This window comes from Papilio xuthus, unplaced genomic scaffold (assembly GCF_000836235.2).
Source record: "Papilio xuthus unplaced genomic scaffold, Pxut_1.1 DF830065.1, whole genome shotgun sequence".
NCBI classification, from domain to species: domain Eukaryota; kingdom Metazoa; phylum Arthropoda; class Insecta; order Lepidoptera; family Papilionidae; genus Papilio; species Papilio xuthus.
The window spans coordinates 1-15,361 of NW_013528584.1; the positions used below are offsets into that span (position 1 = coordinate 1).

The 15,361-nt window shown below is 19.5% G+C and overlaps 7 protein-coding genes across 7 annotated transcripts; 4 read left to right on the top strand and 3 right to left on the bottom strand.

Annotated features, from left to right (window-relative positions):
• Positions 1-46: 46 nt before the first annotated feature.
• Positions 47-1,054, top strand: LOC106121442 (NADH-ubiquinone oxidoreductase chain 2-like; the record flags this gene model as incomplete). The annotated part of the gene is given in 1 exon segment (XM_013320836.1): positions 47-1,054. A coding segment is annotated over 1 exon segment (1,008 nt), but the record flags the coding sequence as incomplete, so codon positions are not given.
• Positions 1,055-3,824: 2,770 nt separating this feature from the next.
• On the top strand, positions 3,825-5,306 carry LOC106113039 (ATP synthase subunit a-like). The gene is given in 1 exon segment (XM_013306074.1): positions 3,825-5,306. A coding segment is annotated over 1 exon segment (681 nt). The 3' UTR covers positions 4,506-5,306.
• On the top strand, positions 4,514-5,305 carry LOC106128010 (cytochrome c oxidase subunit 3-like). The gene is given in 1 exon segment (XM_013326654.1): positions 4,514-5,305. A coding segment is annotated over 1 exon segment (777 nt). The 3' UTR covers positions 5,291-5,305.
• Positions 5,290-5,850, top strand: LOC106113038 (NADH-ubiquinone oxidoreductase chain 3-like). The gene is given in 2 exon segments (XM_013309456.1): positions 5,290-5,294; positions 5,374-5,850. Coding segments are annotated over 2 exon segments (357 nt in total). The 3' UTR covers positions 5,726-5,850.
• Positions 5,851-6,342: 492 nt separating this feature from the next.
• On the bottom strand, positions 6,343-7,761 carry LOC106118026 (NADH-ubiquinone oxidoreductase chain 5-like; the record flags this gene model as incomplete). The annotated part of the gene is given in 1 exon segment (XM_013312940.1): positions 6,343-7,761. A coding segment is annotated over 1 exon segment (1,419 nt), but the record flags the coding sequence as incomplete, so codon positions are not given.
• A 154-nt stretch (positions 7,762-7,915) lies between these two features.
• Positions 7,916-9,413, bottom strand: LOC106115606 (NADH-ubiquinone oxidoreductase chain 4-like). Its single transcript, XM_013309457.1, is given in 1 exon segment — positions 7,916-9,413. A coding segment is annotated over 1 exon segment (1,335 nt). The 5' UTR covers positions 9,251-9,413.
• A 2,043-nt stretch (positions 9,414-11,456) lies between these two features.
• On the bottom strand, positions 11,457-13,218 carry LOC106116406 (NADH-ubiquinone oxidoreductase chain 1-like). Its single transcript, XM_013310613.1, is given in 1 exon segment — positions 11,457-13,218. A coding segment is annotated over 1 exon segment (939 nt). The 5' UTR covers positions 12,396-13,218.
• Positions 13,219-15,361: the final 2,143 nt, after the last annotated feature.

Genomic DNA, 15,361 nt, shown 5'->3' on the forward strand with positions numbered 1-15,361 from the left:
AATATTAAATTTTTAATTTAACTTAATTCCCCTATTTTAAATTTTTTTAAATATTAATTCAAATAAAATATTTTTTTATTTCATTTTAATTTTTAGAACTTTAATTTCAATCTCCTCTAATTCTTGATTAGGATGCTGAATTGGCTTAGAAATTAATTTACTCAGATTTATCCCCCTAATCTCCAGTCATAAAAATCTTTTATCCTCTGAAGCAGCACTAAAATATTTTTTAACACAAGCTATTGCTTCTATTAATTTTTTATTTTCTATTTTAATCAAAATAATTTTATTAAAAAATTTTGAAATTAATAATTTAATTTCAATTATAATTAACTCTTCTATATTAATAAAAATAGGATCTTCCCCCTTCCATTTCTGATTTCCTAATATTATTGAAGGTTTATCATGATTAAATTGTTTTATTTTAATAACTTGACAAAAAATTTCCCCTATAATTCTTCTTTCTTATTACATAAACAATAATTTTTTAATAATAATCATAATTATTAATGTTGTTATTGGAGTTTTAGGAGGTATTAATCAAACTTCCTTACGTAAATTAATAGCATTTTCTTCAATCAATAATCTAGGTTGAATATTAACTACTTTACTTATTAGAGAAAATTTATGAATATTTTATTTAATTATATATTCATTTTTAATTAGAATTTTATGTTTTTTATTTTATATATTAAATGCTTATTTTATCAATCAATTATTTTTTATTAATATAAATTCGATTATAAAAATTTCTTTAATAATTAATTTTTTATCTTTAGGAGGACTTCCCCCATTTCTAGGATTTTTTCCTAAATGAATTACTATTAATTTTTTAATTATAAATAATTTTTTATTAATTTCATTTATTTTTATTATAATAAGATTAATTATATTATTTTTTTATATTCGTGTTATTTATTCTTGTATTATATTTAATTATTTAAAATTAAAATGATTTAAATTTTATTTAAATAATAATTCAATATCATTTATTAATTTTTTTAGAATAATTTCTTTATTAGGTATAATTATTAGAACTTTTTTTTTTATATAAGGTTTTAAGTTATATAAACTAATAATCTTCAAAATTATAAAAAAAGAAATTCTTTAAGCCTTAGTATTTAATTTATACTCCTTAAAATTTGCAATTTTATATCATTATTGAATATAAAGCTTAATAAAAGAGATTATTCTCATATATAAATTTACAATTTATCGCCTATATTTCAGCCATTTTATTACGCGAAAATGACTTTATTCAACAAATCATAAAGATATTGGAACATTATATTTTATTTTTGGTATTTGAGCAAGTATATTAGGAACTTCCCTTAGTTTATTAATTCGAACTGAATTAGGAACCCCAGGTTCATTAATTGGTGATGATCAAATTTATAATACTATTGTTACAGCTCATGCTTTTATTATAATTTTTTTTATAGTTATACCTATTATAATTGGAGGATTTGGAAATTGATTAATCCCATTAATATTAGGAGCCCCCGATATAGCTTTCCCCCGAATAAATAATATAAGATTTTGATTATTACCCCCTTCTTTAACTCTATTAATTTCCAGAATAATTGTTGAAAATGGAGCTGGAACTGGATGAACTGTTTACCCCCCTCTTTCTTCTAATATCGCACATGGTAGAAGATCAGTTGATTTAGTTATTTTTTCCCTACATTTAGCAGGAATTTCTTCAATTCTTGGAGCAATTAATTTTATTACTACAATTATTAATATACGTATTAATAATATATCATTCGATCAAATACCTTTATTTGTTTGAGCAGTAGGAATTACAGCTTTATTATTACTTCTCTCTTTACCAGTTTTAGCAGGTGCTATTACCATATTATTAACAGATCGAAACTTAAATACATCTTTCTTTGATCCTGCTGGAGGGGGAGATCCTATTCTCTATCAACATTTATTTTGATTTTTTGGTCATCCAGAAGTTTATATTTTAATTTTACCGGGATTTGGAATAATTTCACATATCATTTCCCAAGAAAGTGGAAAAAAAGAAACATTTGGGTGTTTAGGAATAATTTATGCTATAATAGCAATTGGATTATTAGGTTTTATTGTTTGAGCTCATCACATATTTACTGTTGGTATAGATACCGATACTCGAGCTTATTTTACTTCTGCAACAATAATTATTGCAGTCCCTACAGGAATTAAGATTTTTAGTTGATTAGCTACCTTTCATGGAACACAAATTAATTATAGACCATCAATTTTATGAAGATTAGGATTCGTATTTCTTTTTACAGTAGGAGGATTAACAGGAGTAATCTTAGCTAATTCATCAATTGATGTAACTCTTCATGACACATATTATGTTGTAGCTCACTTTCATTATGTATTATCTATAGGAGCTGTATTTGCTATTATAGGAAGATTTATTCATTGATATCCTTTATTTACAGGTCTTTCTATAAATCCTTACTTACTAAAAATTCAATTTTTTACTATATTTTTCGGAGTAAATTTAACCTTTTTTCCCCAACATTTTTTAGGATTAGCAGGTATACCTCGTCGTTATTCTGACTACCCCGATAACTTCATATCATGAAATATTTTATCTTCATTTGGATCATATATTTCCTTATTATCATTAATAATAATAATAATAATCATTTGAGAATCATTTATTAACCAACGAATTATTTTATTTTCACTTAATATACCTTCTTCTATTGAATGATTACAAAATTTACCTCCTGCTGAACATTCATATAATGAACTTCCTATTTTAAGAAATTTCTAATATGGCAGACTATATGTAATGGATTTAAACCCCATTTATAAAGGAATTATCCTTTTTTTAGAAATGGCAACTTGATCAAACTTTAATCTTCAAAATAGAGCTTCCCCTTTAATAGAACAAATTATTTTTTTTCATGATCATACATTAATTATTTTGATTATAATTACTATTTTAGTAGGTTATTTAATAATTAATTTATTTTTTAATAAATATATTAATCGCTTTTTATTAGAAGGACAAATAATTGAACTAATTTGAACTATTATTCCTACAATTACTTTAATTTTTATTGCCTTACCTTCTTTACGTCTATTATATCTTTTAGATGAATTAAATAATCCTTTAATTACATTAAAATCAATTGGTCATCAATGATACTGAAGTTATGAATATTCTGACTTTAATAATGTAGAATTTGATTCATATATAATTAATTATGATAAATCTAATATTAATAATTTTCGTTTATTAGATGTTGATAATCGAATTATTTTACCTATGAATAATCAAATTCGAATTATAGTTACTGCTACAGATGTTATCCATTCCTGAACTATTCCATCATTAGGTGTAAAAATTGATGCTAATCCTGGTCGTCTAAATCAAACTAATCTATTTATTAATCGTCCAGGTATTTTTTTTGGTCAATGTTCAGAAATTTGTGGAGCTAATCATAGTTTTATACCTATTATAATTGAAAGAATTTCCATTAAAAATTTTATTAATTGAATTAATAATTATTCCTCATTAGATGACTGAAAGCAAGTACTGGTCTCTTAAACCATTTTATAGTAAATTAGCATTTACTTCTAATGAAAGAATTAGTTAAAATATAACATAAATATGTCAAATTTAAATTATTACCTTAGTAATATTCTTTTATTCCTCAAATAATACCCATTAATTGAATTATTTCATTTATTTTATTTATTATAATTTTTATTATTTTTAATATTATAAATTATTATATTTATATAACTAATAACACTAATAATAATAAATATAATAAAAAAAATAATAAAAATTTTAAAAATTTAAATTGAAAATGATAAATAACTTATTTTCTATTTTTGATCCATCAACAAATATTTTTAATCTATCTTTAAATTGATTTAGAACCTTTATTGGATTATTATTCATTCCTTTTTGTTTCTGAACTATTCCTAATCGACAATTTATTTTTTGAAACTTTATTTTAAATAAACTTCATAATGAATTTAAAATATTATTAGGAAATAATAAATTAAATAAAGGATCTTCCTTCATTTTTATTTCTTTATTTTCATTTATTTTATTTAATAATTTCTTAGGATTATTTCCTTATATTTTTACAAGAACAAGTCATCTTAATATTTCTTTATCTATTTCTCTTTCTTTATGATTAAGATTTATATTATATGGATGAATTAATAATTATCAACATATATTTATTCACATAATTCCTCAAGGAACTCCTTCTATTCTAATACCTTTTATAGTATTAATTGAAACAATTAGAAATATTATTCGTCCAGGAACTTTAGCTGTTCGTTTAACTGCTAACATAATTGCTGGACACTTATTATTAACTCTTTTAAGAAGAACTGGAAACAATATATCATTTTTCTTATTATTTATTTTAATTTTTTTACAAATTTTATTATTAATTTTAGAATCAGCAGTTGCGGTTATTCAAGCTTACGTAATTTCTATTTTAAGAACATTATATTCTAGAGAAGTTAACTAATTTAACTAATGTCAATAAATAATAATCACCCTTTTCACTTAGTAGACTATAGTCCTTGACCTCTTACTGGAGCAATTGGAGTAATAACACTAGTTACAGGTATAATTAAATGATTCCATGAATTTAATATAAACTTAATAATTTTAGGCTACATAATTATTTTATTAACTATATATCAATGATGACGAGATATTTGTCGAGAAGGAACTTATCAAGGTAGTCATACAATTATAGTATCTAAAGGATTACGTTGAGGAATAATCCTATTTATTATTTCAGAAATTTTTTTTTTTATTTCATTTTTTTGAGCTTTTTTTCATAGAAGACTTTCACCTAATATTGACATTGGTGCTATATGACCTCCCTCTAGAATTATTCCATTTAACCCATTTCAAATTCCTCTTTTAAATACTATTATTCTAATTACATCAGGAGTTTCAGTAACTTGAGCTCATCATGCAATTATAGAAAATAATTTTTCCCAAACTAAACAAAGTTTATTTATTACTATTATTTTAGGAATTTATTTTTCTATTCTCCAAGCTTACGAATATATTGAAGCTCCATTTTCTATCGCAGATTCTATTTATGGGTCAACTTTCTTTATAGCTACAGGGTTCCATGGTCTTCATGTAATTATTGGAACAATTTTCTTATCTGTTTGTTTTATTCGTCACTTAAATTCTCATTTTTCTAGTAAACATCATTTTGGATTTGAAGCAGCAGCCTGATATTGACACTTTGTTGATGTAGTTTGACTATTCCTTTATGTATCTATCTACTGATGAGGTAATTAACTTATTTATATAATATATTTAGTATATTTGATTTCCAATCAAAATGTTTAATTTAAATTAATATAAATAATTATTTTATTATTTATTATTTCAATTTTAATTATTTTAATTTCTAATATCATAATATTTTTAACAATTATCATATCAAAAAAATCATTTATAGACCGTGAAAAAAACTCCCCATTTGAATGTGGATTTGACCCTAAATCTTCAGCTCGAATCCCATTCTCACTACATTTTTTCTTAATCACAGTAATTTTTTTAATTTTTGATGTAGAAATCGCTTTAATTTTCCCTATAATTTATTCTTTTAAATTAGTAAATTTTTTTTCTATAATAAAAATTAGATTTTTCTTTTTATTAATACTTTTATTAGGTCTTTACCATGAATGAAATCAAAATATATTAAATTGAACAAACTAGGATTATAGTTTATAAAAAACATTTGATTTGCATTCAAAAAATATTGATTCCAATTTATCTTAAATATGAAGCAATATTATGCATTTAATTTCGACTTAAAAGAAAGAGTATTCTACTCCATATTTTTAATTGAAACCAAAATAGAGGTATGTCACTGTTAATGACATTAATGAATTTTATTCCAATTAAAGAAATATAAAAAATTAAGCTTCTAACTTAAATTATAGTAGATAATATCTATTAATATTTCTAATTTATTTATATAGTTTATAAAAACATTACATTTTCATTGTAAAAATAAAAAAATTTTTTTTATAAATATTTAAAGATTTTACAATCTCCTTAATATCTTCAATATTATGCTCTTTATAAGCTATTTAAATTTACAATAATAATATTAAATAAAAAATTAATATTCAAAAAAAAAATCTAAATAAATAAATTTTAAAATTATTTATTTGATAAAAATTATAAAAAACAGAATAATTTTTAATAATATTATATATACCTTGACCTCTATATAATTCTCTTCAACCTATATCAACATTTTTAGATAATTTATGTCCTATTTTTAAAAAATAAATATTTAATCTATAAGTAGAAAGTCTTGGTATAAATCATATTAAACTTAAAAAATTTCTTAATCTATAAGTTATTAAAAACTTATTTATTGAATAAATTTTTATATTTCTAACTAAATAACCTATTAATAAACCAATTAATATAACATAAATAACTATTATTTTTATATTAATAGATAAATAAATTATATAAGGATAATTAAAAATTATTCATCTTAAAAATCTCCCAACAACTAATCTTATAAATAATAATATAAATATTCTTTTTAATATTGTATAATCTTCGTCATATAAATTATATAAAACTATCAAATTATAATCATTAACTATTAAATAGAATAATAAACGAATTGTATAATATATAGTTAAACCTGTAGAAAAATAATATAAAAAAAAAATTATTAAATTTAAATTTCTTATTCTTACTATTTCTAAAATTAAATCCTTAGAATAAAATCCAGCTAAAAATGGAATTCCACATAAAGCTAAATTCGAAATATTTATACATAAACTTGTCAAAGGAATATATATTCTAATTCCCCCTATATAACGAATATCCTGAATGTCATTTATTATATGAATAATCACTCCAGCACATATAAATAATAAAGCCTTAAATATAGCATGAGTTAATAAATGATAAAAAGCTAAATCTGGTATTCCTATTCTTAAAATTCTTATTATTAATCCTAATTGTCTTAATGTTGATAAAGCAATAATCTTTTTTAAATCAAATTCATAATTAGCAGAAATCCCAGCTATAAATATAGTTAACCCTGATAATAATAATAAAATTTTTAAAAAAAATATATCAACTAATATTAAATTAAATCGAATTAATAAATAAACTCCAGCAGTCACTAACGTAGAAGAGTGAACTAATGAAGAAACTGGAGTAGGAGCAGCTATAGCAGCAGGTAATCAAGATCTAAAAGGAATTTGAGCTCTTTTTGTTATAGCAGCAACAATCAATAAAAATCCAATAATTTTTATTATATAATCATTATTTATAAAATTTAAAAAAAAAATATAATTTCACCTTCCATAATTTATTATTCAAGAAATTACTATTAAAATTATTACATCTCCAATACGATTAGATAAAGCAGTTAATATTCCAGCATTATAAGACTTAATATTCTGATAATAAATAACTAAACAGTAAGAAACTAAACCTAAGCCATCTCAACCTAAAAAAATTCTAATTATATTTGGACTAATAATTAATAAAATTATAGAAAATACAAATAATAAAACTAAAATAATAAAACGATTCAAATTTAATTCTGAAGATATATATCTCTTTCTATAATAAATTACTGATGATGAAATTATTAATACAAATATTATAAATAATAAAGATATTCAATCTAACAAAATAGATATTACAATTCTTATTGAATTAAAAGAAATAATTTCCCACTCTAAAAAAAAAGTTATATTTTCCATAATAAAATAAACAAAAAAAAAAAAATTAATTATTCTAAAAATAAAACAAAAAAAAAAACTAATAAAACAAATTGAAAATTTTTTTATGATTTAAAATGAAATTTCATATTTTTGACTCCACAAATCAATATTTTACTTACTTAAATTATTTAAATTAAAATCAAATTATAAAAAAATCAATTTTTAAAATTAATAAATTTAAAGGTAATCAATGTAATAATAACATTAAATATTCCCGAGAAATACCTGTATAAAAACTATAAATACTTATATTATATTTTCCATGTTGTGTATAAGAATATAAATATAATCTATACCCAGCTCTAAAAAAAGAAATTATAATAAGAGTAATTATAGTTAAATTAGATCATCTAACAATTCTATTAATTAATCTAATTTCCCCTATTAAATTTATTGATGGAGGTGCTGCTATATTGGAAGATAAAATTAAAAATCATCATAAACTTAAAGAAGGTATAAAATTTATTATACCCTTATTAATAAATAATCTTCGTCTTTGCAATCGTTCATAATTAATATTTACTAAACAAAATATTCCTGAAGAACACAATCCATGCCCAATCATTATAATATATGAACCTAAATAACCCCAATAATTTATAGTTATAATTCCACAAATTACCAATCTTATATGAGCCACAGATGAATAAGCAATTAATGACTTTATATCAACTTGACAAAAACAATTTAATCTAATATATAAACCCCCTAATAATCTAATTACTACTCAAATTAATCCATATTTTATATTAATTTTTTGAAAAACAATTATAATCCGTAAAAGACCATAACCTCCTAATTTTAATATAATCCCAGCTAAAATTATTGACCCCGAAACAGGAGCTTCTACATGAGCTTTAGGAAGTCATAAATGGACAAAATATATTGGCATTTTTACTAAAAAAGCTAAAATTATAGATAAATATAATAAAAAAAAATTTCTATTAAAAAATTTTAAAAAATATATAATTAAACAATTATAATTAAAAAAAAAAAAAAAAATTCCCATCAATATTGGTAAAGAAGCAAACAAAGTATAAAACAATAAATATATCCCAGCTTGAACTCGTTCTGGTTGATAACCTCAACCAATAATTAATATTAACGTAGGAATTAATCTCCCCTCAAAAAATAAATAAAATATAAATAAATTTAACACTCTAAAAGTTAGATATAATATAATTAATAAAATAATAATATTAAATAAAAAAAAATTAATATAAAAATTTTTCTTATTTAAATCTTCTCTTGCCATAATTATTAATAAACAAATTCAAATTCTTAATAAAATTAAACCATAAGAAATTATATCACATCCTATTATATATCTAAGATTACAAAAATTTGTAATATTTATATTTAAATTTATAAATATAAATATTATTATTATTAATATTAATTGAACCATTCAAAATATATTTTTTAAAAAACATAAAGGAATTATAAAAATCATTATTAATAAAAATTTTATCATTATAATATACTAAATCTTTGAAAATAATCATTTCCATGAGTTCGAATTATAGAAACCAAAATAGATAAACCTAATGCCCCCTCACAAACTGAAAATAATAAAAAAATTATTAATATATATATATTATATTCTATAAAACTTAAATATAAAAGTAATATAAAAAAAATTCTTAAAACAATAAATTCTAATCTTAATAAAACAATTAATAAATGTTTATGTTTAGAAATAAAAATTATATTTCCAAAAATAAATATTATTAAAATAATTAATCATATATTTAATACTATCATTAGTTTTTATAGTTTAAAAAAAAACATTGGTCTTGTAAATCAAAAATAAGTTAAATCTTTAAAAACTTCAAAGAAAAAGAATCTCTTTATCTATAATCTCCAAAATTATTATTTTTATAAACTATTCTTTGAAATGTTAAAAATATTTTTCTCTTTATTAATTATTATATTTTCTTCTATAATATTATTTCTTAATCATCCCCTATCAATAGGATTAATAATTTTAATTCAAACCCTTATTGTTTGTTTATTGTCTGGTATATTAATCAATTCTTATTGATTTTCTTATATTTTATTTTTAGTATTTTTAGGGGGTCTATTAGTTTTATTCATTTATGTATCAAGAGTAGCTTCTAATGAATTATTTAATATAAATTTTTTCATAAAAAATATTATATTTTTATTATTTATTTTAACTTTTATTATAAGAATCAATCAAATATATAATATAAATTGATTAAATTTTTCATTTAACTACGAAATAAATAATATAATAAATTTTTTTATTTTTTTTAACAATGAAAATAAAATTAATTTATCTAAATTATATAATAATCAAAATCAATTCATAATAATAATATTAATTATTTATCTTTTTATTACTTTAGTAGCTATTGTAAAAATTACAAATATTTTTTTTGGTCCTCTACGATCTATTAATTATTAATTAATTTAAATACTAATGATAAATAAATTTTTACCTTTACGAAAAACTCATCCCTTATTAAAAATTATTAATAATTCTTTAATTGATTTACCTTCTCCCTCTAATATTTCATCTTGATGAAATTTTGGATCTCTTCTAGCTTTATGTTTAATTATTCAAATTATAACAGGATTATTTCTAACTATATATTATACTGCAAATATTGAATTAGCTTTTTATAGAGTTAACTACATTTGTCGAAATGTAAATTATGGATGATTAATTCGTACTCTTCATGCTAACGGAGCTTCTTTTTTTTTTATCTGCATTTATTTACATATTGGCCGAGGAATCTATTATGAATCTTTTAATTTAAAATACACATGAATAGTAGGAATTATTATTTTATTTATATTAATAGCAACAGCCTTTATAGGATATGTTTTACCCTGGGGACAAATATCTTTTTGAGGAGCCACAGTAATTACTAATTTATTATCAGCCATCCCTTATCTAGGATCTATATTAGTCAATTGAATTTGAGGGGGATTTGCAATCGATAATGCAACTTTAACACGATTCTATTCATTTCATTTTTTATTACCATTCATTATTTTAATATTAACAATAATCCACTTATTATTTTTACATCAAACAGGATCAAATAATCCATTAGGAATAAATAGAAATTTAGATAAAATTCCTTTTCATCCATTTTTTACCTTTAAGGATTTAATTGGATTTATTTTATTATTGTTTATATTAAGATTATTAACTTTATCTAATCCTTATCTATTAGGAGATCCAGATAATTTCACTCCAGCTAATCCTTTAGTTACCCCTGTTCATATTCAACCTGAATGATATTTTTTATTTGCTTATGCTATTTTACGTTCAATTCCAAATAAACTAGGAGGAGTTATTGCTTTAATAATATCTATTTTAATTTTAATTATTCTACCTTTAACCTTCAATAAAAAAATTCAAGGAATTCAATTTTACCCTATAAATCAAATTTTATTTTGAATTATAATCACTACTATTATACTATTAACTTGAGCTGGAGCTCGACCAGTAGAAGAACCTTATATTATTACTAGTCAATTATTAACTTTCTTATATTTTTCTTATTTTATTATTAACCCAATTATTAATAAATATTGAGATAATTTAATTTTTAAATAATTTAATTAATGAGCTTGTAAAAGCATTTGTTTTGAAAACTTAAGAAAGAATTTACTATTCTATTAATTTATACTAAAAAAATTAACTAATAAAAAAAAATAATTAACCCTAAAAAAAACAATAAATAATTTAATGAAATAGGTAAATATCTTTTTCATGATAAATATATTAATTTATCATAACGATAACGAGGTAAAGTTCCACGAATTCAAATAAACATAAAAGAAATAAATGATAATTTTAAATAAAAAATTAATCTTAATCTATAACCCCCTACATATAATAAAATAAATAATATTCTTATAAAAAGAATTCTAGCATATTCTGATAAAAAAATTAAAGTAAATCCACCTCTTCTGTATTCTACGTTAAACCCAGAAACTAATTCTCTTTCCCCCTCAGCAAAATCAAATGGAGTTCGATTAGTTTCTGCTAATCTTGAAGATAACCAACATAATCTTAAAGGTATTATCAAAAAAAAAAATCAAATATATTCCTGATAAAAAAAAAAATTAATTATATTAAAATTTATAATTATAATAACTCTTGATAATATAATTAAAGCTAAACTAACTTCATAAGAAATCGTTTGAGCTACAGCTCGTAAACCCCCTAATAAAGCATAATTTGAATTTGAAGATCAACCAGCAATTATCACTGTAAATACCCCTATTCTTGTACAACATAAAAAAAATAAAATACCTAAATTAAATCTAATTATATTAAAATAATAAGGAATTAATAATCAAGATATTAAAGTAATAATAAATCTAATTACCGGTGAAAAATAATAAACTATATAATTTGAATAATTAGGAAAAGTTTGTTCTTTAGTAAATAACTTAATTACATCAGCAAAAGGTTGTAAAATTCCTATATAACCAACCTTATTAGGACCTTTTCGAATTTGAATATATCCTAAAGCTTGACGTTCTAATAAAGTTAAAAAAGCAACCCCTACTATCACCCCAATAATTATTACTAAAACCCCAATAATATATAAAAAACAATCATTAATTATCATTTACTATATATATAATAATTTATATATTTATGACTTCTAAAATCATTACATTTTTTCTGCCAAAATAGCTATTAAATTATTAATAATATTCATATATTTTTAAAATTATTTCTAATATTTGATCCTTTCGTACTAAAATATTAAATTATATTTAAAGATAGAAACCAACCTGGCTCACACCGGTTTGAACTCAGATCATGTAAGATTTTAATGATCGAACAGATCAAAATTTTAAACTTTTGCATTTAAATTTTATCTTAATCCAACATCGAGGTCGCAAACTTTTTTTCCTATTTGAACTAAAAAAAAAAATTACGCTGTTATCCCTAAGGTAATTTTTTCTTTTAATCACTATAAATGGATCAAATATTCATAAATCAATGTAAAATATTAAAAAAAGTTAATTTAATTTTTTTATCACCCCAATAAAATAATTTAATTAATTTTAATTTAAATAATTAATATATTAATAATAATTAAATAAATTATAAAACTCTATAGGGTCTTCTCGTCTTTTAAAATTATTTTAGCTTTTTTACTAAAAAATTAAATTTTATTAATTAAATAGAGACAGTATATATTTCATCCAATCTTTCATACAAGTCACCAATTAAGAGACTAATGATTATGCTACCTTTGTACAGTCAAAATACTGCAGCCCTTTAATACTTTATCAGTGGGCAGATTAGACTTTTAATTATTAACAAAAAGACATGTTTTTGATAAACAAGTGAATATAATATTTTGCCGAATTCCTTTAAATAACTTATCATAAATTAATTTTTCTATTAAAATTTATATACTAATTTTATCATTATATCTAATTTTATCATATTAAAATATATTTTTTTATAAAAAATTAAATTTTATTTTAAATTTTAATAAAAATTAAATTATTTATAAAAAACTATAATTTATTTAACAATTTAAATTTTAAAATTTTAATTTTAAATTTAAAATTAATTATAAAAATTTATTTTAAAGCTTATCCCTTAAAATATTTAATATTAATAAATAAAATTTTATAAAATAAAAAATTTAAATTATAATATTTAAAATTAAATTTTTTTCTAAAAAAACTAGATATCTTTAAAAACGATTAACATTTCATTTCCAATTAATTATTTTAAATAATTATACCACATTAACTTTTATAATTAATTAACTCTTTTAAATTCGAGAAATTTTTACCTAAAAAAAATTATTAATAAACTCTGATACACAAGATACAACAAACTAAATTTACTTTTTATTGAATTACCCCCGTATTTCAAAATTCTTTTACAATACTAATTTACTATAAATTTAAAAATTTTTTCTATATATATACTTTAACCCCCATTAAATATATTTTTAAAAATTTTTTTATTATTTTTTTTTATTAATTTTTCCCCCTCAAATTAATTAAATTTAATATCTTTTCAATGTAAATGAAATACTTATTCAAGCTCTAATTTGATTTTTCTAGAAACACTTTCCAGTACATCTACTTTGTTACGACTTATTTCAATTTATTAATGAAAGCGACGGGCAATATGTACATATTTCAATTTTTAATCATTTTAATAAATTAAATAAAATTACATTTAAATCCACCTTCAAATATATATTAAAATATATTATTCATTTAATCATTTCTTATTGTAATCCATTATATTCTTAATTATAATCTGCATCTTGATCTGAATTAATTTATTATAAAAATTCTTAAATATTATTTTTATTAAAAAATATTTTTTTAACAACGATATACAAAATTTTTAAATTAAGTAAATTTATTCGTGGATTATCAATTATTAAACAGATTCCTCTAAATGAACTAAAATACCGCCAAATTATTTAAGTTTCTATAAATAATTACATACTATTTTAGTATTATTTATTTAATTTTTAATAATAGAGTATCTAATTCTAGTTTTTTATAAAATTTAATAAATCATATTACAAAATAAAATTTTAATTAAATTAAAATTTCACCTAATAAATTAATATTTAATTTCATTTATATTAATATTTATTATTTACTAATAAAATTTAAATTATTTTTTGTTTAACCGCAACTGCTGGCACAAAATTTGTTAATAATTTTAAATATTACTAAATCTTAATTTCTTAAATTTTTAATATTAATTACTATAATTTAATTTTTAAAAATTATTAAAATAATTAAAAATTCATACTAAAATTTATATGTAAAATAAATTTAAATTAAACTTCCTAAATCATAAAAAATTTATTTATATATAAAAATTTTTCATATAGATTTTTTTTTTTAAAATTAAATATTTATTTTTTTTTTTAAAATTAATTTAAATAAATAAAAAATTATTAATAAATATATATATATATTAATAATTTAATAAAATATTAATATATTCTTTAAAATTTACGTATGTATATATAAATATTTAATATATAAAAAAACATATATAATAAAATATTTAATAGACATTAATAAACATTTAATAATTTCTCTTTTTTTTTTTTCATAATAATTATTAAATACCTAAATTGCTATATAAAATTTTATAAACTAAAAAATTATAATATATTAATATAAATATTAATATATTAAATATTTTTATTATATTATTATATTAATAATAAATTAAATATTTAATATAATATTATATTACTAAAAAAAATTAACAATTTTTCATTTTTTTAATTAATTAATTTTATTTCAATTATCTCCCAAACCATTCCTTTTTTTTTTAATATATAAATAAAAAAAAAAATTAAAAATAAGCTAAAATAAGCTTTTGGGTTCATACCCCAAATATATAGGAAATCCCTTTTTTTTAAAAATAAAGTGCCTGATTAAAGGATTATTCTGATAGAATAAATTAAGTAGAATTCTACCTTTATTATATTTTATAGAATTTAACTATATCTAATAATATCAAAAATTATTGTGCCCCTACACTAAAATATATGTATATATATATATATATATATATATATAT